This window comes from Chionomys nivalis, chromosome 3 (assembly GCF_950005125.1).
Source record: "Chionomys nivalis chromosome 3, mChiNiv1.1, whole genome shotgun sequence".
Lineage (NCBI taxonomy): Eukaryota > Metazoa > Chordata > Mammalia > Rodentia > Cricetidae > Chionomys > Chionomys nivalis.
Window position 1 is genome coordinate 71340591 of NC_080088.1, and position 22420 is coordinate 71363010.

The window sequence follows — 22420 nt, forward strand, 5'->3', positions numbered from 1 at the left end:
CCTCTGCCTCTCTCTCCCTCTCCTACTCCCTGGTCTGTATGGCTGACTAGTATGGCTGCTTTGCCTTCTGATCTTCAGGCAAGTGCTTTATTTATTAAAACACAAATAATATGCCACTATAAGAGTATACCTGTAACTCTAGTTCCTGGAAGATGGAACCAGGAGGGTTATGAGTTCAAGACCAACCTGGGCTATTGAGTGAGACTCTAGCTCAAAAAAACAAAAACAAAGTGGTTGCACAAGTTTGCATTCCCACCAGCAATGGATGAGTGTGCCCCTTTCTCCACAACCTCTCCAGCAGAGGCTATCATTGGTGCTTTTGATTCTAGCCATCTGACAGGTGTAAGATGGTATCTTAATGTTGTCTTGATTTGCATTTCCCTGATTGCTAAGGAAGTTGAGCACGATCTTAAGTGTCTTTTGGCCATTTGAACTTCTTCTGTTGAAAAGTCTCTGTTCAGCTCAGTGCCCCATTTAATAATTGGATTGATTAACCTTTTACGGTCTAATTTCTTGAGTTCTTTATATATTTTGGATATCAGACCTTTGTCAGTTGTGGGGTTGGTGAAGATCTTCTCCCAGTCAGTGGGTTGCCTTTCTGTCTTAGTGACAGTGTCCTTTGCTTTACAGAAGCTTCTCAGTCTCAGGAGGTCCCATTTATTCAATGATGTCCTTAGTGTTTGTGCTGCTGGGGTTATACGTAGGAAGTGTTCTCCTGTGCCCATGTGTTGTAGAGTACTTCCCACTACTTGATTCGGGGAGGGGGGGATGGGAGGTGGTGGCGGGGAAGAGGCAGAAATCTTTAATAATTAAATTAATTAATTAATTAATAAAAAAACATAAAAAAAACAAAACAACAACAACAAAAATAAAAAACTCCCCTCAGTAACCTAGATCCAGAAAGACAAATATAATATGTACTCACTCATAAGTGACTTTTAGACATAAAGCAAAGAAAAACCAGTCTACAGTTCACAATCTCAGAGAACCTAGACAACAAAGAGGCAAAGAGGACCCTAAGAAAGACATACATGGATCTACATAGGAAGGAGAAAAGGAAAAGATCTCCTGAGTAAATTGGGAGTGTGGGGATACGGGAGAGAGTAGAAGGGGAGAGGAGAGGGAAGGAAGCAGAGAACTGTAACTGCCCAGCAGGTCAGTTATTCTAAGGTTGTAACCCGCCTGGCAGATCAGTTATTCCAGGGTCCCAAAGAGGCGCTATCTGAAAAGACATGGGCGGGAAAGAGGAAGGAGGCCAAGCAAGATCTGTTGTCAAAGCCTCCATTTATTAGCCTAATGGCAGCAGCTTATATAGCCCTTGTGGCTCCTGACAGGCACAGGGGGCCTCAGAAACCTCCAAAGCAACGCAAGTAATTGCCATTGCCCTTGGTCACAACTACATGGGAAAGACCCTATTGCCGAAGATACTAGACTTTGGCTAAGTGACAGAGAAACCAATCTCAAACTGACCAGGAAACCGCCTCCCTGCTGGCTGGTATTAACAGTGCCAGAAGGTGTTGCGTCAGCTGGTTGGAAAGAAAAGACTTCAATGAATCTAACTCTCAACACTGAAATACTGATTAGCCAGGCAAGATGTGCCTGTGGCCAGCAAGATAAATGCACTTGCTGCCAAGCCTGGTTTCTGTGTGCGTCCTGATGTTCTGAAGCAAGTCTTCTTACACCCCGGGCCATCTCCACAGCCCTCTCTCTGGTTCTTGTGTGTCTGTGTGGCTCGCTCTGTTGGGGTATTGCTGCATCTCCAGTACACGACACTACCTCTTCTTTCTCTTGCTTTCTTCAACTGACTCTGCTTTCAAACCTCCAGTCCCACAGCATGAAGTCCAGTGCCATCATCCTTGCTTCCTCTGACTTTTAGTCTTGGTGAAAGAATACTGCGTAAATTTTGATGAAGATTTTTTTTCAGTATTAATTTCACAGTTTTCTCTGTGTTTAAGATTGGGATTTCTTCACATAGTTAGGACTTTTCAAGTCATCCTTCAAGGAAGATGTAGCAGCCACTGGAGCATGTGGTGACCCAACTCGATGGGCCACACCTTGTGCGGTGGACACTTGTAGGTGCAGCAGTGTGTTCTCTGGGAAGTCCATCTGCACAGTACCAGTAGCAGGGCCATACTGTACCAAATAGAACTGTAAGGTTCTAGGTGCTCAGAACGTGTGAGGCCCTACTACTCCATGGCACATACTCAACACTTGTGGAGCTATCCCAGGATACCCAGAATTCTTAGTCTTAATTGAAGGGTAGTTCTGCTTCATATATTTTTTGATCATTTTTTTCCCCAAGCCAGGATTTCTCTGTGTAACTAACAACAGTTCTGAAACTCCCTCTGTAGACCAGGCTGGCCTCAAACTCACAGAGATCTGCCTGCCTCTGCCTCCTAAATGCTGGGACTAAAGGTGTGCATCACCACCACTCAGCTCTGAAGATCATTCTTAAAGGGATCCTTTATTATACTCCTGTAACTTTTCCCAGTTTTAATGTAGTTAGACCCTTCAATACTTAAGACAAAATACTCGACTTTACAGGAACAAATCCCTTTCTGCATTTGTTCATTTGAGCAGAACCATTCAGTAGAAGGAAGTCTTGTTACTGGGTTCTGCTTTAGAATACAAGGTGCACCTATTAGTCAGGGTTCTCAAGGAACAGTACTGGTAGTAAAAAGGATTTATTAGACTCTATACCAGATGTGGTCCAGGTAACCAGCAATGGCTGCCTCACAGTAGAAAGCCTGAGAATCTGGTAGTCGTGGAGTCCCTGAGGCTGCATGTCTCTGCTCTCCCAGTCTGGTGCTGTATCCCAGAGGGTTCCCGGAGAGCTGGAATCCTGAAGAAGTTACAAGCAGGCACAAAGCAGAGCTTCCTTCCTCCAGTCCTCTATTGGGACTGCCACCACTGTGGTCCAGGTTTAGGGTGGATCTTCTTACTGCAATAACCAGATTAAGAAAATCCCTTACCTGTGGTCCCGAAATCTTGGGTTTTAGTTGATTCCAGATATAGTCAGGTTGAGTCCAGATGTCAAGTAGCTATGATAGTATGTCATTGCCATATGATTTGGAAGAATTTCTTTCAGTAAGATGTATAGAGCCTTGGCCACCTTAGTCAGTAGGAAACCCTAGTTTATTCCATTTTTGGTATTCATTTATTCTCTCTAGCTGCAAATCGTTCTGCAAGGTGTCTGCTTGCAGAGCTGCCTTTCAGCCTGAGCTTCTTTTAGAGAGGTGTTTTTCACCCAAGTGGCTGCTGACCCTCTGTCTTCTGTCCAGTGCAAACTCTGCTTTCACCTTAAATAGGTTTCTCACTGCGTATTGTCAGTAAATGTTTGATTGTACGTATAGTGTAGGTATATAAACTGCATCCAACACTCTCCTTTGGCCTTTACCAGCACCAGGCATGCACCTGGTGCACAGACATACATGCAGGCAAAATACCCATACACATAAAATAGTAATTTTTAGAAATTAAAAACAAAAAAGTCCTTTGTTGAATTGTTGGCTTGATGGCTTCTAGCCTAGCTGAGAAATTGTGAGCTCCAGGTTCAGGGAGAGACGCAGCCACAAAGCAAATAGATAGAAAGTGATAGATCGAGGACACTCAGTGTGCTGTTTGTACCAGCACACATGTGCACGTACACTCAGGCACAGAAACATATACGTGAATGAATAAATAAGTCAATCTTTTTAAAATTCCTATGTTGTATCATGAGTGAGCTTTTTAATTCTAATTATCTTGCCTTTTTTGAGATTTTTATGTGAGTTCTATATTTACATCATTTCTGCTCCTCCCTCTTGTACCCATCTCCTCCCACCATTCCCCTTTGGATTCATGGTCTCTTCCCTAATTATTATTGCTGTGTGTGTGCATAGATTTTGTGTGTATGTGTATGTGTGTGCATATATTTTGTGTGTGTGTGTGTGTGTTTAGGCTGACCTCTTAGGATTGTATAACCTCTCAGAGGGCTTATTTCTAGAGAAAAGTGATTCTTAGTAGCTATGATTTCCTGTACCTTTTTATCTGGGGGTGAGGTCTTATGAAATCCCTCCCCATCCACCTTGGCGTGTCAGCTGGCATCATGCAGGTCTTTTTGTTGTTGTTATTCTCTCTCTCTCTCTCTCTCTCTCTCTCTCTCTCTCTCTCTCTCTCTCTCTCTCTCTCTCTGTTTGTGTGTGTAACAGCCATGGCTACCCTGGAACTCAATTTGTAGACCAGGCTGGCCTTGAACTCATAAAGAGCCCCCACCTCTGCTGGGACTAAAGAACCACTTGAACCACCACTACCCGGCTATAGTTTTGTTTTTTTGTTTTGTTTTTTTGAGACAGGGTTTCACTGTAGCTTGGAGGCTGGCCTCAAACTCACACAGAGAGGCCTACCTCTGCCTCCCAAGTGCTGGGATCAAAGGTGTGTGTCACCACTATCCAGCAGGTCTTTTTTTAATGGAACCATGTTGTTAAAATTTCATAGATACAGCTTCTCTGTTGTAATATAAGCAGTTATTCTGGTCCTCTGGATTACAGTTGTTCTATCATTTGCCACAATTAAAGCCTACAAACCACAACAGTGACTGGCCTGGCCGTGTATCTCCAACAGTGCTATAGCAGCACTTAAATCTTGGAGGTAACCAACAACTGTCTAATCGGATCTGAGGGAAAGGATTCTTGCTTAGTGCTGTAAACCCAGCCAAATAACTTCCTATGGCTGGAGAAGGCATAGATGTTAGAGGAGGACCTACTGCTGCCACTATGCTAAATCAGTGTAGTTTAGCTGTGTTCTAAACACGAGTCTTCATGTTCACAGATGAGAGTATCTCTCACCCCTCATCAAAGCAGCTTCTTTTGTTCAGCAAATGCAGGCAATGGCAGAGTTTCATTTGTGGTCAAAATACAGGGAATAAGTGGTTGTGGAGTACCCAGCCTCATTTTCCTGCTGCCCAGACCCGAAATAAACATAAAGAAACTATATTAATTGCAATACTGTTTGACCAGTAGCTTAAGCGTATTTCTAGCTGGCTCTTACTTCTTAAAGTAACCTATTTCTATTAATCTGTGTGTTGCCGTGTGGTTGTGGCCTATTGGTAAGGTTCAGTCCATTGTCCGGCATCTGTCTCCTGTGGTGGCTACATGGCTTCTCCCTAACTCCACCTTCTTTTCTCCTCAATCTGCTTGAAATTCTGACCTTGCTCTATTCTGCTAAGCCACTGGCCAAAACAACTTTATTCATTAACCAATAAAAACAACACATAGACAAAAGGACTTCCCACCAGTACATCAATAGCATAGTCCCTACACCTAAGGCTCAAGGAACATGGAGAAGTGGACTCTTCAGTAGAGTAGCTTGTTCACTGCTACACCTTTGACTTTGTTGAAACAGAATTTCATTATATTAAAAAAAAAGTTGACCCCAAACTCCTGGGTATATGTGATCTTCTAGCCTGAGTGTCCTAAGAAATTGAAATGACAGCCTGTGCTTCCATGCCTGACTTTCACTGGTCTGATTTGAAATGAAGACCTAGACCCTTTAGATTGAAGAATTTACTAACTAGTGTGAGTTCTTACGTGGCATTGGGGCCTAGTAGAATAGCCATGAGGCCCACGAGTGACCTGCGGATTAGAAAGTCTTGAAGCACAGACCTCTTCTTATCTGAGGAACAGGTGTGTGGTGAGACCGTGGCCTCTGAAAGAGGAACATATGGCTCTCCAGTTCCTGCTCTGTAATAAGCTCTGGTTCTGCTTTAGCTTGGGAGACGAGTGTGTATCCCTGTAGTACAGTCTACACTTGTTTGTTTCCCATAGCCTGGGGGAAGCTACGCCTGCCTCCTTGAGCACTCTCTAGTTCTAGCCATACCTAGTAGCTGCCGGCTCTCACTGATTCGGTCCCAGAAGAGCACTTTACATCCTGCCTCCTCTGCTCTTACCCAGACTTCTTGTTCTTGCTTGACTTCATCATTAGATCATGGCCGGTCACCCTGCGTTTAGTCTACAGTCAGACCCTACTTTGCTGGGCTGTGTAAAGTACAGGTGGGTTTTGTTTGTTTGTTTAACTCTGTCAATGATTCCTTATTATCATGGTCATTTTTATATTGCTTGCCATGGGTATAACAAGAATGAGAAATGTCGATTGAATCTTAAAATTGCTCTTCCTTGACCTGTTTAACTGGAATCCAAATGAGTGTTTAAGAGTTTATTTAAAAGGAAAAATACATTGAACAGCTATAGGAGTTCAGCATCCTTAGCCATCAGGGAAATGCAAATCAAAATGACTCTGAGATTTTATCTTACACCTGTCAGAACAGCTAAGATGATAACACTAGTGACAGTTTATGCTTGACAGGATGTGGAGTAAGGGGAACACTCCTCCATTGCTGGTGGAAGTGCAAACTTGTACAACCACTATGGAATCAACCTAGTTCAGACCCAGCTATACCAATTTTGGACATATACCCAAAGGATGCTCGCTCATAGGACACTTGCTCAACTGTGTACATGGCCGCATTATTCGTAATGGTCAGAAACTGGAAACAACCTAGATGTCAGTCAACCAAAGAATGGAGAAAGAAAATGTGGTACATTTACACAATGGAGTACTCAGCTGTTAAAAACAGTGACATCAGGAATATTAAAGACAAATGGATGGAACTAGAAAAAAATCATCCTGAATGAGGTAACACAGACCCAGAAAGACAAACATGCATAGTGTGTACTCACTCATACGTGGATATTAGCAGTAAAGTAAAGGACAACCATGCTACAGTCCACAGTCCCAGAGAGAGCAAGTAACAAGGAGAGCCCACAGAGGGATGCATGGATTTCCCAGGGAAGAGGAAATAGAAGAGATCTCCCGGGTAAACTAAGGGTGGGTGGGGATGGGAACATGAGGGATCAGATTGGGGGCAGGATGGGGGGAGAGTAATGAAAGAGATGTCTTGATTGGGGGCACATTTTGTGGTCAGGTGGAAACCTAGTGCAAAGGAAATTCCCACGAATCTACAAGGACGACCCCAGCTAAGACTCCTAGGAAGAACGGATAGATAGCCTGAACTGGTCTTCTCCTGTAATCAGATTGAAACTACCCTAAATGTCATCAGAAAGCCTTCATCCAGTAACTGATGGAAACACATGCAGCGATCCATAGCCAAGCACTGGGCTGAGCACCTGGAGTTCAGTTGAAGAGAGGGAGGAAGGATTTTATGGGCCAGGGGACAACAAGGTCATCATAAGGGAATCCAGGAACAGCTAACCTGGGCTCATAGGAGCTCACAGATGCTAGACCCACAGCCAGGGAGCCTGCACAGGACATGTGACAGTTGTATAGCTTGCTCAATTGTGGGACCCCTAGCTGTGGGAGTGGGGCCTGTCTCTGATGCTCTGGCAGTCTTTTGGGAACCCATTCCTCATACTGGGTTGTCTTACCAAGCCTTAATGTGGGGGAAAGTGCTTAGTCTTACTGCAACTTGATATACCATGCTTGTTGTCATCCATGAGAGGCCTGTCCCTTTCTGAACAGAAACAGAGAAATAGACTAGGGGGGCAGAGGGGAGGAGGGGGGGGAGGGAATGGAGGGAGAAGAGAGAAGGGAAACTGAGGTTGGAATGTAAAATAAGTGAATAAATTTAATAAAAAATAATAAAATTTTAAAAAAGAAAAAAATTAAAAGAGGAAAAATATATGGATTAAATGTCTCTGACGTGACAGCTATAGTCCACGTGTTTTAGTAGCTGACGATCGAGGCCTACTGTGATTGGTCCTGCCTGCTGTTTTAGTTTCTGTTCCCACTATGCTTCCTGTACCCCACCCAGAACTTATTTTTCTGACAGAGCTGAAGTCTTTGCTATTTCTGTTACTTGAATGTCTTTTTTCATAGTTGCTCACTTCACCTCCAGCATCCATCAAGAATTTACTCAGATAGCACTCCGCCGTGATGTTTTCCCTCAGATGAGGGAGTTCTCTGAGCTTGAGAATGCCTTACAGATCTCCGTGCAGCTCTTACATGGGTGTCTCCTGTATCTCTGTTGTCTTCTCACCATGGGCTCCTGAGTTCCTTGAGGATAGAGCTGTCTTACTCAGTCTGCCTATTCATCATCTAGCACAGTCCAGGCCAGCCCGAGGTTCCAGACAAATATGTTCCACATAGATGAGGCAAATACCAGGGGCGCTCGCCAACTCAAGCCTTCTTCCCAAGGTGGCATTTCTGTTAAATCTGTGCGCCGTAAAGCCGTGACTGCAAACCAAGAGACCCAGAGCTTTTTGGAGCGAGTGACTACCATACTTTTTTTCATGTTTAATCAGATGGCAGCTGAACACATGTACTAAAAATGTTGTATGAAATTACCTTTGGGCTGTGTGTGTGTAAGGTGTGAAAATGTCATCCTCGGGTGAAAATGTCAGTTTTACAAAATCTGAAAAAATTCAAAACAGTTCTGTTCTCAACATATTTGATAAGGGGTGTTGAATCTGTAGTGCTTTTGAGTTAGTTTACAAATACGTTATACACAAAGGTCACTTTTACATAGCTACCTACATTCTTTGAGAGAATGAGAATGCATGTAAACACAGTATAATTAAAATATAAAGCTTTTATCTTACAGAATATCTTCATTCTGTTGAGCGGGTTTTCTTTGTTTATTTTAGAACTGGAATGACTACAGTCACCAGGCTTTCGTCTGCGACCATCTGTCGGATCTCCTCGAGCTGCTTCTCGACCCAGGCCAACTTAGCGCGTCCTTCCACTCAACCCACAGTAGTGTGCTGTCTCGAGAAGCCATCCTGGCACTCAGCTTCCTCATCGAAGGCACCGTGAGCAGAACCAGGAAGGTGTATCCCCTTCATGAACTTGCCCTGTGGCAACCGCTGCATGCGGACAGTGGCTTCTCAAAGGTCTCCAAGACGTTCTCTCTCTGTAAGCTGGAAGCCTGGTTGAGAGCCTCTTTGACTACAAATCCATTTGGTCCATCTGCTTGCCTCAAATCTGGGAAGAAATTGGCTTGGGCTCACCAAGGTATTTTTTTAAAATATATTTTCCCTAATATTAAATTGGCCAACTAGGAAACCTACTGTTTTCTGGTGTATTAATGATCAGATGTCTGCTAGCCTGTGCAGTCGCACATGCCTGTAATCTAGCATTTGGAAGATAGGGCAGAAGAATCACAAACACAAGGCTACGAGTGGGCTCCACGGTGAGACCCTGTCTCTGCACTGCATGCATGTGGTACACAGCATGCATGCAGGCCAAATGCCTGTACACATATGATAAAAGTACAGGGAAAAAACCTTAAGTAAGTAAATGAAAAATAGGCCAGTATAAGAGCAGACCCATCTTCTGTATGTGACTTGCATGGTAGACAGGACCCTCAGAGTTGACTTGGGCTTTTCGTTATGGTTCACATGACTATAGTTTGTCCTCCACTGATTCTTTCTTCCTTTGCTGCCAGGTGCTTATTTGCTTGAGGCTTTTTTGATTTTCTATTTAGCAGCAGAATTTGGCCGACCAGTAGACATCACATCAGACTTTAGAGACGAGGGTCTTTTAGCTGCATAGGTACAGGCACAGAATATATTTCTAAAATCGAAATCGTGTGAACAACAGCAAGAGTACGGCGTTTGCTATGTCATTGTCTATCCCTGGTCATCTCTCATGGCTAACAGATAGGTTCTAATGTTGTGGGCTCTTGAGAAGAACCAGGAAAACGTTTCTGCAGATGTCTGTGCTACTGAGCTAGGTGACAGGCCAAGTTGTTGAGGGAAAAAAAATAGTAAGCTATGTTTCTAGTCTCAGAGTTTCAAAGATAGGCATACAAATAGCTTCCGTATATGTTTAAAATACATTAGCCCAACATGATGGCACACGCCTTTAATCCCAGCGCTCAGGAGGCAGAGGCAGGTAGATCTCTGTGAGTTCAAGGCCAACAAAGAGTATATTAAAATGTTAACAGAGGTGGTAAGATAATAAACTATTTTTTAAACTTTGTAATGCTGTTTTTCTACACAACCATATATCATGTTCAATTAAAAGCTAAGTCTTTTAAAAAAATAATTTTATCATATTTGTGTATCCTTTCCACATTGGCCCAGTACAGGTTGATTTCATGGTTTGTGGGAAGTGCAGGCAGAGAAGCAAGTGTTGGACTGATGTGTTAGGAGGGAACCTGTGAGGGGAAGATGTGCTCTTGAGTAGTAATGAAATTGGGGTAAAGACATGAACTCAGGTAGAATTTATGGAATGATGCTGTTAGTAAGTTGAGAGGGCTGTGGAACTGATGTTAGGGCGATTTGAGAAGTCCATTACAAGGGACCGTATAGAACAGGGCCCAATCTCAGCTCTAGAAGTGTTCTGTGATGGCAGAATTTGAGTGGATACCCTGAAAATAGCCAATTAAGGAACTAGGATGCAGGACCATAAAATTTAATGAGGTCCAGATGTTCTTGGGAGGCATCCTGTCCTTGAAGATACCTTGTCAGTAATTTATGGCTCTTTGTTATGTTTTCACACCCCAAATTGACCAGTGGTTTTAGAAATACCTTATCCTATGCACTCCTTACCAATCCCAAGACAACAGGACATGAACTCCCCTGATTACAGCGGTTCCCCTTTAAAAGTTCTGTCCTCGCAGGGCTCCCTGCCACACTTTCTGCACCCACCATGCAGGGATGCTGGAAAGGTATTGGTCCAAACTTAAGTTTGAATATTAAAAACTCTCATGTAATTTGCATCAGAAATCTGGCTCCATGAATTCATTTGAGAACCAGAAACTAGGGCATAACAATAGGTTTATATTTTTCATAATAATTTTGAAAGATTGCATATTCACAGAAAAGAACAATCAACAGTACTTTGTCATTAACTTTTTTCCCTTTTTTATTATTTATTTATAATGTATACAGTATTCTGACTGCATGTTTTGCCTGAACACCAGAAAAGGGCGCCAGATCTCACTACAGAGGATTGTGAGTCACCATGTGGTTGCTGGGGATTGAACTCAGGTCCTCTGGAAGAGCAGTCAATGCTCTTCACCTCTGAGCCATCTCTCCAGCCCCTAACTCTTAAATATTATATTTTCTTCACATGTATTTGAGGTTAGGCATGGGTAAAAAAATGGTTTTGTTTGTTTGTTTTGCAACTATCTTATTATTTGTGTGTTTCCTTAAATAGTGGAAGGTACGACCAAAAGAGCAAAGATTGCTTGCAATACTCACGTGTCCCCTCCGCTGCACCGCATGGTGGTAATGAGCCAAGTTTACAAACAGACACTGGCCAAGAGCTCAGACACTCTAGTGGGAGCTCACGTCAGGGTTCATCGCTGCAATGAGTCTTTCATATATCTGCTCTCCCCCTTGCGGTAAGCATTTTGATATTTTCTTTTGGGGAGGATTCTTTTTTTTAAGTCAGAATTTTATTCTAGGTAATTAATTCAGAAGAATTTAACTTATTTAAAAATTTTTCAGGTCCGTGACAATTGAAAAATGCAGAAATAGCACCTTCGTGTTGGGTCCCGTGGAGACAGCTCTTCACCTACATGACTGTGAGAACGTGGAAGTCATTGCTGTTTGCCACCGACTGTCCATCTCTTCCACAGCAGGCTGCACCTTTCACGTCTTGACGCCTTCACGCCCACTTATTCTCTCTGGGAACCAAAGAGCGACTTTTGCCCCGTTTCATACCCATTACCCAATGCTGGAGGACCACATGGCCAGGACAGGCCTCGCTACGGTACCCAACTATTGGGATAACCCAATGGTTGTGTGCAGAGAAAGCAGTGACACGAGCGTCTTCCAGCTCCTGCCACCGTGTGAGTTCTACGTCTTTATTATTCCCTTTGAGATGGAAGGGGACACAGCAGAGATACCCGGGGGTCTCCCCGCTGCCTACCAGAAAGCACTGGCTCAAAGGGAGGAGAAGATTCAGGTCTGGCAGAAAACTGTGAAGGAGGCTCGTCTGACGAAGTAAGTATTTTCTAGAGTCAGTGTTGCTGTTCGTATGAAACTTGATGGGAAGACTAATCTGGATGCTTTATAGTATCCAGCCACACTAATTAAATGGCGTGTGCATCCTTTCTCAGGGCTTGAACCCAGGTTAGTATTCTAGGTGCTGTGTTACTGAAGGACAGGAACAGGAGGGTTAGTATTCTAGGTGCTGTGTTACTGAAGGACAGGAACAGGAGGGTTAGTATTCTAGGTGCTGTGTTACTGAGGATGGGAACAAGCGGGTTAGTATTCTAGGTGCTGTGTTACTGAGGACAGGAACAGGCGGGTTAGTATTCTAGGTGCTGTGTTACTGAGGACGGGAACAGGCGGGTTAGTATTCTAGGTGCTGTGTTACTGAGGACGGGAACAGGCGGGTTAGTATTCTAGGTGCTGTGTTACTGAGGACGGGAACAGGCGGGTTAGTATTCTAGGTGCTGTGTTACTGAGGACGGGAACAGGCGGGTTAGTATTCTAGGTGCTGTGTTACTGAGGACGGGAACAGGCGGGTTAGTATTCTAGGTGCTGTGTTACTGAGGACGGGAACAGGCAGGTTAGTATTCTAGGTGTTGTTGTTACTGGAGGATGGGAACAAGCCAGTACTCAGGTATTAGGCTCCCTTTTTTGAAGACATTGAAATTGCTCTGTGGCACAATCCTGTAATCCCAGCACCTAAAAGGCTTGAGGCAGGAGGATCACAAATTCATAGTTAATGGGAGCTGCATGATAAGACTCCTCCTCACAATAAAAATAAGCTTACGTTTATTTGGCAGAGGTAAGACTTATATGAGTTGAAGCAGTCTTGCCTAGAAGATGGGACATGATTCAGCCTTAATGACTTAGCTATTGGCATACTCTAACACATGGACTATTCTGGTGGCTTCCTAACTGCACTGCACTCGGCACTAGAATCCCCCAAGAACCTTATTTAAAAATAGAGATTTTAATGGTTCCCACCACACCAAAGACTTAAACTCACATTCTTGAATGGCGTCTTTCCAAGGCTGACCATGGATTGTTGCTAGTTCTTGTCAGTTTTCCTTAGTCCATGCTAAAGTGGGAGAGTAGTTTTGTTTTTGTAAGGCTAGATTTGCAGTGTAAAATATTGTCTTTCATCCTACTTAGGGGCACTGAAATAACTTATTTTTTAATTGCATTCACAGGATAACAGATATAGCTGTAAATACTATGTTATGCCCAATTATTTATTCAAGGGATATTGGACTTTGAACTCCAGAAGCCAGGGACATAGCATGCAGTTACAGAGTCAGAAGACACCAGTGTGAACAGTTAAGGGAGGCATATCAGGACGTAAAATTTGTAACGGGTCTTAAGAATGAGATGTATGCATGGGGCGAGGGCTAGTCTTGAATGTCTCTGAAGTACTGGAGGAGCAGATGTCTGAAAGGCAGAAGCTAAAGTGGGATCCTGGGTGCCATACAGTGGCCCTTAAACTTGCTAAGTGAACTGAGTCAGGTTAGGTCGCATTTTGACAATCAGGCTGACTGCTGCTCTTGGTGTCCTGTGGATGCTGTGGATTTGTGTCCTGCAGAAATACAGCACAGCCAGGCTGATGTGCGAGCTGTCCCAGCTGTAGGGCTACTCTTCTCTTTGCTACCTGCATCAGGCTGTCGCATTAGGGCCTTTATTGTTTCTATTTCTGTGTCTGGTAGTCCATTCCACACAGTCATTTTGCTTCCTCCGCTGTTTCATGTAGACTTCTGTTCAAGTGTGTACTGGAGAGACATCGTCTGTCAACCCTCTTTCTACAATAGCACTCCCAGTAACACTGTGTTGTCACCTGATGCTCCACTGTTGTCCAACAAATCGTTTTCTTATAAGTTCCTAGCTTTGTATTATATATTTATCTTGCTTCTTCCCCATATTCCCTACAAGGGTTTACAGTTGACAGGGACACATACACAGAGATCACAGTGTGCCAACCTGGGCAATAGACCAGTCTCTTTTCTTCATGCATTTATTCCCATCAGTCAGAACACTGCCTCATTCATTCTGTCTTTAGTAAGACTGTGACAGCGAACAAACCTTGAGATGTTGTCTGTCATTGTGCTCCGAACAGTGAGAACTGAGGGGTAACTAGAAATAGTCTTTCAGTGGTGTTGCGGGAGTAGATCTGTTGGGGTTTGCCTTCTCAAATGCTTTTGCTCTCAATCACAACTTCAGGGAACAGAGGAAGCAGTTCCAGGTCCTTGTGGAGAACAAGTTCTATGAATGGTTGATTAATACAGGACACCGGCAACAGCTGGACAGCCTCGTCCCACACTCAGCAGCCTCCAAACAAGTGCCTGGATAGGACCTGCATGGACCACTGGTGAGCATTTAGATCACGGAGCACTTAAGGACTCTTGGGAAATCTTCCATCGCATACGAAACAGAAGAGAAGGTGCATTAGATTATGCTCTCCTTGCCAGTGTTCTCTTCTTCCCCACCACGCCTAGATACATACCCACATATTTTTTTAAGAGAAAACTAAAATATTCAAGAGGTACCTAGAGAAATCTGGGCAAATATCACGGCCAAGTTTTATCTATTTTTTGAGACAGGGTTTCTCTGTAGCTTTGGAGTCTGTCCTGGAACTAGCTCTTGTAGACCAGGCTGGTCTCGAACTCACAGAGATCCACATATCTCTGCCTCCCAAGTGCTGGGATTAAAGGCATGCACCGCCACCGCCCTTTTTTATTTATTTATTTATTATTATTTTTTTTGCAATTTTTGTAGCACTAAAAATGTTTTTTTTCCATTAATGACATTGTTTTTGTTTTTAGTAGTTTTTGTAAGTACAGGTATGTGTTTATCTCTGTGTGTGGTTGAGTGAGGTGCCCAGAGAAGGTTAAAGGTGTCAGATCCCATGGGGCTGTGGTCACAGTGGTTGTGAACTGACTGACATTGGCTTTGGAGGTTGCACTCAGGTCCTCTGGGAAAGCAATGTATGCTGTTAGCTGCTGAGTTCTCTTTCCCAGCCCAGGCATTAAGTTCTATTCCTCCTCTCTAATATAGCTTTTCCCTATCACCACAAACTATTTAATAAAACAGGTCTTTAATAATCACACATAGAACATTTTTAATAGGTTAGTTTAATTTGTCCAAATAAATATTTTATTACTGAACACTAGAAGAAAGTCGTAAATTAAATATGCAGATGAGACTATAGAAAGAAATAAACTTACGAGAATTACTTACTCCAAATGCTGTTTCTTTTTATTTTTTTCTTTGTGTCTTTCACATCATGTATCTCAATCCCATTCATTTTCTCATCCCTTTGCATCTGCCCTCTGCCCATGCGACCTCCCCCAAAATAAAATTTAAGAGGAAAAAACAAAAAGAAAACAGGAAAACTCTCGTCACGGAAGCCGTAGTATGGCCCAGTGAGTCACACAGTTCGCCCTTTTGTCTGTTCATCTTTACTTGCAGAGTTCATTGCAGAGTCATTGGTCTGGCTCGAGGCCTCTGGTTTCTGCTACACTATCGATGCTGGGCCCTCACCGGGACTCCTCTTGGTTTTCCTTCTGTTTCCCTGTGTTGTGGAAATCCTGCAGCTTTGGGTCTGCAGGACCGGTCCCTTCGTGTGCTCCAGCAGGTCTCAGATGGAGTGGACATTGGGGTAGGCCAACTCATACACTGGTTCTGAGCCTGGCTAGTGACAGGGTTGGTCAGCCAGTCAGCCATTCTCCCCACCAGGGTGAGCTCTCCAGCATTGCCTCCAGCTTGTTCACCCCTTGCAGCAGTGAGCTGCTTTCATGCCCTCGGGGTTGGCCCTCCCACACCTGGCCCTTCAGGGCCAGCTCTACTGGATTGTCCAGGTGAGGTCAGGGGCCACTCTCCCGAGTGCTGCAGCTGGTAAGGGACAGGGCCAGCTCTCCTGCTCATACCGGGCCAACTCTACCACCCATCACGAGGGGTGGTGAGGGAGCATCTCTCCCCTGCCCACACCACCATATGTCAGATGAGGGTGGGGGCACAGATCTCCTAAGCTCACATTCTTGGCCCCAGTTCACTTGTACCCATGTTAATAGGATCAGCACTGCTGTGCTGCCCAGGCAAGGTGCAGGGCCCACCTTCCCGAGTGCTGCACCTTGGTGGGTGAGTTGGGGGTGTGGCCAGCTATCTACTCTTACACTCTGAGGGCCAGCTCACCTGAAACTCCACCAACAGGGTCAGCTCCACTGTGCTGCCCAGTGGGGAGCAGGGTCCACTTTCCGAGTGCTCCAGCTAGTAAGGGGGAAGGTCAGCACCCTCACCTGTTGCAGGTGGTGAGGGGCAAGGGGTAAGGGGGGACATCTCTCCCCCACCTATGCTGCCGCATGACAGATGAGTAGTGGGGACAGCTCTGCCATCCTCACAAGTTTGGGGCTGGCTCACCCACATCTTAGACAAGGCTGGCTCTATTGTGCTGCCCAGGTGAGGTGCAGGGCCTGCTCTCCCACCGCCTCAGGCATAGAGGGGTAGTGGAGCCCTCAAGGGCATCTCTTCTCATCCATACCACCATATGGTGGAGCCAGATCTCTCGTGCGTATGTTCTTGGGGCAGCTCACCCATGACCTTATAAACAGGGTCAGCTCTGCTCTGCTGCCCAGCTGTGGTGCAGGGCCCACTTTCCCATGTTGCAGTTGGTAAAGGGGAGGGTCAGCTCCCCCACCTTCTGGAGGCAGTAGGGGCCATGGGGGAGGACATCTTTCGCTCGCTCGCACCATCACATCTCATAGCAATACCAGCTGTGCCCTCTCGCACACTAAGGGCTGCCTCACCCTCGCCCCAGGTGGGGGGTTGGGTCAGGTCCCCCACCTGCTGCAAGTAGAGAGGGTCAAGGGGAGGAGGGCATCTTTCCCTCACCCATGCTACCACATGAGAGGGGCACGACCTGCTTTCCCATTCTCACTCCCTCAGGACCAGCTCTCCCATTCCCCTGAGAACAGGGTCAGCTCTATTGTGCTGCCCAGATGATGTGTGGGACCCTCTTCCCTGCATGCATGCCTCAGCTGGTGAGGGGCAAGACCAGTTTTTCCTAGTGTTGCAGGAAGTGAGGGGCAGGGACAACTCTACACTCCTGTCCTCTCAGCTTTTGGTGGTATCAGGAGCCATGGACATCAACAGAGACTATGGCTACCCAGGCCCAGGATCACCATGGCCCTGGATGGCAATGAAGCCACTTCCCTTAGCCCACTCCACTCCTCATCTCTTTCATCTCTTTAGATATATATGCCTCTGTCCCCAGGACATGAACCATTCTGTCTCCCTCTCCCATACCACACCACACATTCCCTCACCATACTATGGTTTCTCCTTGGAGGCCAGGGTGACCGTCCCAGGCCTGCATGTGGGTCTCCATGTCCCACTCAGTCCATCACGGTGCTGGACAGGACTGTGCTTCCTCATCACAGACAGATCGTGAGAGTTCCCAAAGGCAGCGGGCTGGAGTCTTGTGGTAGGAAGTCCAGGCTGTGCCTGGTTGAGTCCCACCTACCCCAGCTGAATGGCGTGGAGCGGAGCTGTTGTTGGAGGCCTCTTGTAGGCCAGGGTTCTTTTTAGATTTTTTTTTAAAAATTATTATTTTATGTATGTGAGTGGTTTGTCTTCATATGTGTCTGTGGGCCACATGTGTACCCAGAGAGCAGAAGAGGGCATCAGATCTCCTGGGACTGGAATAACAGTTGTGAGCTACCACGTGGGTGATGGGAATTGCCCCTGGGTCCTCCACGAGAGCAACAAGTGCTCTCAACCGCTCAGCTGCACTCCAGCCGATGGACCATAGAAGTTAACTTGCTATTTTCAAGCTTTTAAAGACTAAAAGTAGAAAATCGACATAGGCTATAGACCAGTAGTTCCTAGGAAAACATGCAGAAGTGGAAATGCTCACTTCAAAATAAGGAAATGTGGTGGGGAGGTGGCTCAGTGGGAAAAGGGTCACCAGCTGGCGACTGAATCTGATCCCCAGATCCCAGGTAAAGGTAAAAGGAAAGAAGTGACTCCACAGAGTTGTCCTCTGCCCTTCACAGGCTCACTGTGGCCTGGATATGCATGCACACAAACACCACAAGCCCACGCATAATCATAAATAAGGATTTCGTTACCCCACCCTCCAGTGAATGGTTGCTGGGGGAGGATGTGACTTCCTCCAGTGGCCGAGCTATTGGTCCACTGTCTCTGTGCTAGTTAATAACCTGCCCTGCTCCAGAGCAAGGCCTCTCCCGCATAGCACAGTGACTGGAGAGTAAGGGGTGAGATCAGTGTTGGCCGACAATTTAGATAACCATTCCCATTAGAAATCCCACCAAAAGAGTGAGATTTTCAAACTCACACTGGTTATATACTTACAGGATTTCTGAGAGAGTATAAAAATGTCAACAGCATTTGTCTTTCAGAGATGAAACTAGGGATCCAGCGTAGGCAAAAGCTTATTTTTATAGTTCACATAGCAAGAAATTCACCGTCTTGTTTGTTTGGGGCCTTCTTTTCTTTTTCTTTCTCATTCTTTCGGTAGTACTGAGGATGGAACCCAGGGCCTCGTGTGCTAGGTGATCAGTCTACCGTTGATCTGTATCCACAGCTCTCTTTGTACTTGTTTGTGGGCCTAGATCTTGCTAATTGCTTAAGTTGCCCTTGAACTTCCCCTGTAACCCAAGCATACCTTGAGTTTGCAATTCTCTTGTCTTACCTTCCCAAGGAGCTGGAATTATAGGTGTGTGCCATCGAGCCTGGCATCTCAGCTTTCTAAAGTGAAGAATTCATTGTATTTTACTATATTCAGAAATTTATGCAACAGCTAGCCTTGAAAAAACAGAATGTTTCAATCCCAGGAACCCCATGGTGGAAGGCTACCACTGACCTCTGCCCTTACTTACTCCAGAACAAATAGACACAACAAAAGCCCAGGACATCGTCCAGCACCTGGCGAAAGTGCCCCCTCCCAGGACCTCCTCCAGCACCTGGTGAAAGTGCCCCTCCCACTGGTGCGCTCCTTTTCAAACTGTCATGGTCTTCCATATGAGTTTATAAATAAAAGTTTTCATAATTGCATGAAACATGAAAATGAATTTATGTACATTACATTCTCTTTGCTCATCTGCAGGGCTCTGGAAAAGTGAGGAAGAACGGAGGATGGTGCCCACTGGAGACTGTATTGGAAAGGGAGCCTTGCTGCCTGCGAGACCTCGGCCTTTTCCCTCTTTTTAACGCCCTTGTTGGTTCCTGTTCTGTGCGCACTTAGGTTGGATTTTAGCTTCTGACTTTCATAAAAACATCTTACGTGTAGAAGGTTAGAAGACCCATGCATGTTGTGCCAAATGGAGCACTGGGCAAGGCAGATGTATGTACACGTTAGTGTCTAAGTGGCTGAGTACAGCTCACAGGCTAACCTCATGTTTTAGTTTGTATGATGAAAGGGTTTGGTCCTAGCAGAAAAAGTTGGCCAGGTGTGGTGGCACATGCCTGACCCCTAGGATTCGGAGACAGAGTCGGCGGATCTGTGAGTTCCAGGCCAGCCTGGTCTACATGGTGAGGACCCTGTGTCTCGAAAAACAAAACGAGTTGTCTGGTTCTTTGTAACTATTTAAAAGGAAATTTCTACTCCTTTTTAAAAAAGAGCGACAGTATGGTCAGCTGATATATAAATATAGCAGAGATAGTTTTATAAAATGGTATTTTAGGCCTTAAAGTATAAAATGCATATAAAATTGTGTAAAATTTTTTATTTTTATTTTTTACTTCAAATTTCAATAAACAAACTCTAAAGAGTAATTTTTCCTGTTTGTTAAAAAGATAAGTTTTACTTTTAATTTAATAAAATGTTTTTGTTGTTCTTCTGTTACTGTACCAAAGTTGAGTTTGCATGGTCCTGGGAAGCCTTGTTCTTTAAGACATTAGTGAAATGATTCTAGTCACCGACATGGGGTATTTAATTAATAGTTACCACCTCCGAGAGCCACTGCTATGGCCCTCCAGTAAGATTAGCTCTCTTAATGCCTGCTAAGTCTTTGAAGCCTTGATAGTTTTTAACGTGAAATTCGAGTAAACAAAGACTGAGCCAACACCGAGCCACTGGGTGGCACTAGTGGGCTCTGCGGGTATCCGGTACTTGGAAGTGCACAGAATTGAGGACGCAGATACGCTCTGTGCTTCGTTATTCGCTTCTCCGTGATCCACATGTCAAGGCGCATTTGCCACGTCTTTAAAGATGTATTGTTATTAGTATGAATGTGTCTATATGTGTGTATCTCTGGGTATGCACGTGTGAGTGCAGGTTCTGGAGTCAGGTTCCCTAGAGCTGCAGTGGTGAGTGCCTCTGTGCCTGCTGGGAACTGAAGTCCAGGCTTCTACAAAAGCAGCAAGCCATCCTGACCACTGAGCCTCTCCAGTTCCACATTTGCCTTTTTAAATCAGCCGCTCTCATGGGTGTCCCGTTTATAAAGGTATTTGTTGGACACTTATAGTAGAAAGGCAGAAAGGAGAAACTGACTGAAGAAGACTACTCGGCCAGGGAAACTGAAGGTTGGCTTGTTGTTTCTCTGAGACGGCACAAATGTATGTTTGTATTCATCTGTAGTGGGGAGCTGCGGGCTGGCGTTCCTGCCACCCTGCTCCCAGCCGCTTGGCTAGCTTTGCCCCAAAATAACAACACACAAACTGTATTCTTTTAAACACTGCCTGGCCCATTATATCTAGCCTTCTAGGCTAATTATCACGTATTAATTTAGCCCATTTCTAATAATCTGTGTAGCACCCCAAGGTGCACTTACCGGGAAGATTCTAACCTACGTCCATCCTGGGTCGGAGCTTCATCACATCTGGCCTGGAGAGTACAGGCATGACCTCTGTCTCTGGGAGGAGCTGCTCTGCATCTGTGCTCACTTCCTCTTCCTCCCAGCATTCTGTTCTGTTTACTCCACCCACCTATGTTCTAACCTATGAGGGCCAAGCAGTTTCTTTATTAATTAACCAATGACCTTCCTCCATCATTCATCCCATTTCTAAAGTTAGAGGCACATCCCAGTGTAAAGGCAGAGAGAGCATCTAGCTTGGAAAGTTCTGGAGTCTTTTTTTTTTTTTTAAGTATTTATTTATTATGTATACAATGTTCTGTCTGTATGCCTGCAGGCCAGAAGAGGGCACCAAACCTCATTACAGATGGTTGTGAGCCACCATGTGGTTGCTGAGAATTGAACTCGGGACCTTTGGAAGAGCAGGCAATGCTCTTAACCACTGAGCCATCTCTCCAGCCCTAAAGTTCTGGAGTCTTAAGGCAGCTTTCTGTCCCTATATAACTTGGCACTCTCTTACGAGCCACAGTTCTTTCTAATTTGTGTCTGCAAAAAAAAATTCTAACTTGAATGACATTTGCAAGAATAGGTGTGGCAAGCCAGTAATTCCTGAACTTGGGAAACAGGGATTGCCATGACCTTGAAACCAGCCTCAACTACACAGTGAATTCCAAGCCTGCCAGAGATACCTAACAAAGTAAGATTCTTAAAAAACAAACAAGACAGGACACTGACCCCCGTATACTCTCTGACTAGAATACCCATTGTTAACATTTTGCCACATTGACTCATCTATTCTCTGTCATTAACATCAGAGCTTGTGAGTGGACTGCCGACATCATTTTACCCAAACACGTTAGCATACATTTACCAAAATCAGACATTTTCCTACCTCGTTATAGGGAAGTAATCAAATTCAAGAGCCGTATCTACATATAGTCCATATTAAAAGCTTTTACATTGTGTTTTTTGTTTGTTTGTTTGTTTGTATTTTTGTAGTGACTCCCAGCCCACCCAAGGCAAGAACATTCATAACTTCTAGGTGCAAATTTATCTGTCCTTGAAACCTCACTTTTGCCCTGAAGTAGATGGTGGTCTTTGGGTTCTCCTGTGTGCTCTCTGTCGAAGAATAAAAAGACATTAGGAATGTCCATCATTGGCTGAAAAAACAAGCTGCACAGAGAAAAACTTGTTTTGAATTTTTAAAACTTTGGCTGGGTCGGTGCCTTGATTCAGCAGCGTCTAGAATGCAGCAGGGCTGGGTGAGCATTAGACAGGCGACGAAGCCTGCCTTTATTTCATAATCCCAGTTGTTTTTCCAGCAAGCATCAATAGACTGTAAACGACTGACTCAAATTTTGGATCCAATTCTCATGACTAAGCAAATGTTTGATTTGAGAGCAGCCTGGTATAAATGTCCCTGTGCCGTGGCTCCGGGGCTACTCCTGCATTTCCTTCAGTAGGTGCGGAATCAGTCTCTGCACCTACAATGTCTAAAACCGGAGCCAAGGTGAGTAGACACCGCGCAGGCTTCTTAGCTCTCGGCTCTTCATCTCAGGACACGTTGGAAGCAGCGTGCAGAAAGGCTCTTGCTTCTGCCTAGGGAAGAAACTAGTGCTTGAAGGACAAGGATGGGAGGAGGAGATGGAGAACGGCTTGTTTTCTAGTCTGACGGAATCA

General features: G+C 44.9%; 1 protein-coding gene across 4 annotated transcripts in view; it reads left to right on the forward strand.

The window, feature by feature from the left end:
* The window catches only part of Tbccd1 (TBCC domain containing 1), a 45928-nt gene extending 26213 nt beyond the window's left edge, over window positions 1-19715 (forward strand). For all 4 annotated transcript variants that reach the window (XM_057766101.1, XM_057766104.1, XM_057766102.1 and 1 more), the window contains exons 4-8: window positions 8640-9006; window positions 11158-11344; window positions 11451-11948; window positions 14151-14298; window positions 19054-19715. In XM_057766101.1, coding sequence (XP_057622084.1) covers window positions 8640-9006; window positions 11158-11344; window positions 11451-11948; window positions 14151-14280 — 1182 coding nt within the window. In that variant the 3' untranslated portion in view covers window positions 14281-14298; window positions 19054-19715. The remainder of the gene's footprint in view (window positions 1-8639; window positions 9007-11157; window positions 11345-11450; window positions 11949-14150; window positions 14299-19053) is intronic.
* Window positions 19716-22420: the final 2705 nt, after the last annotated feature.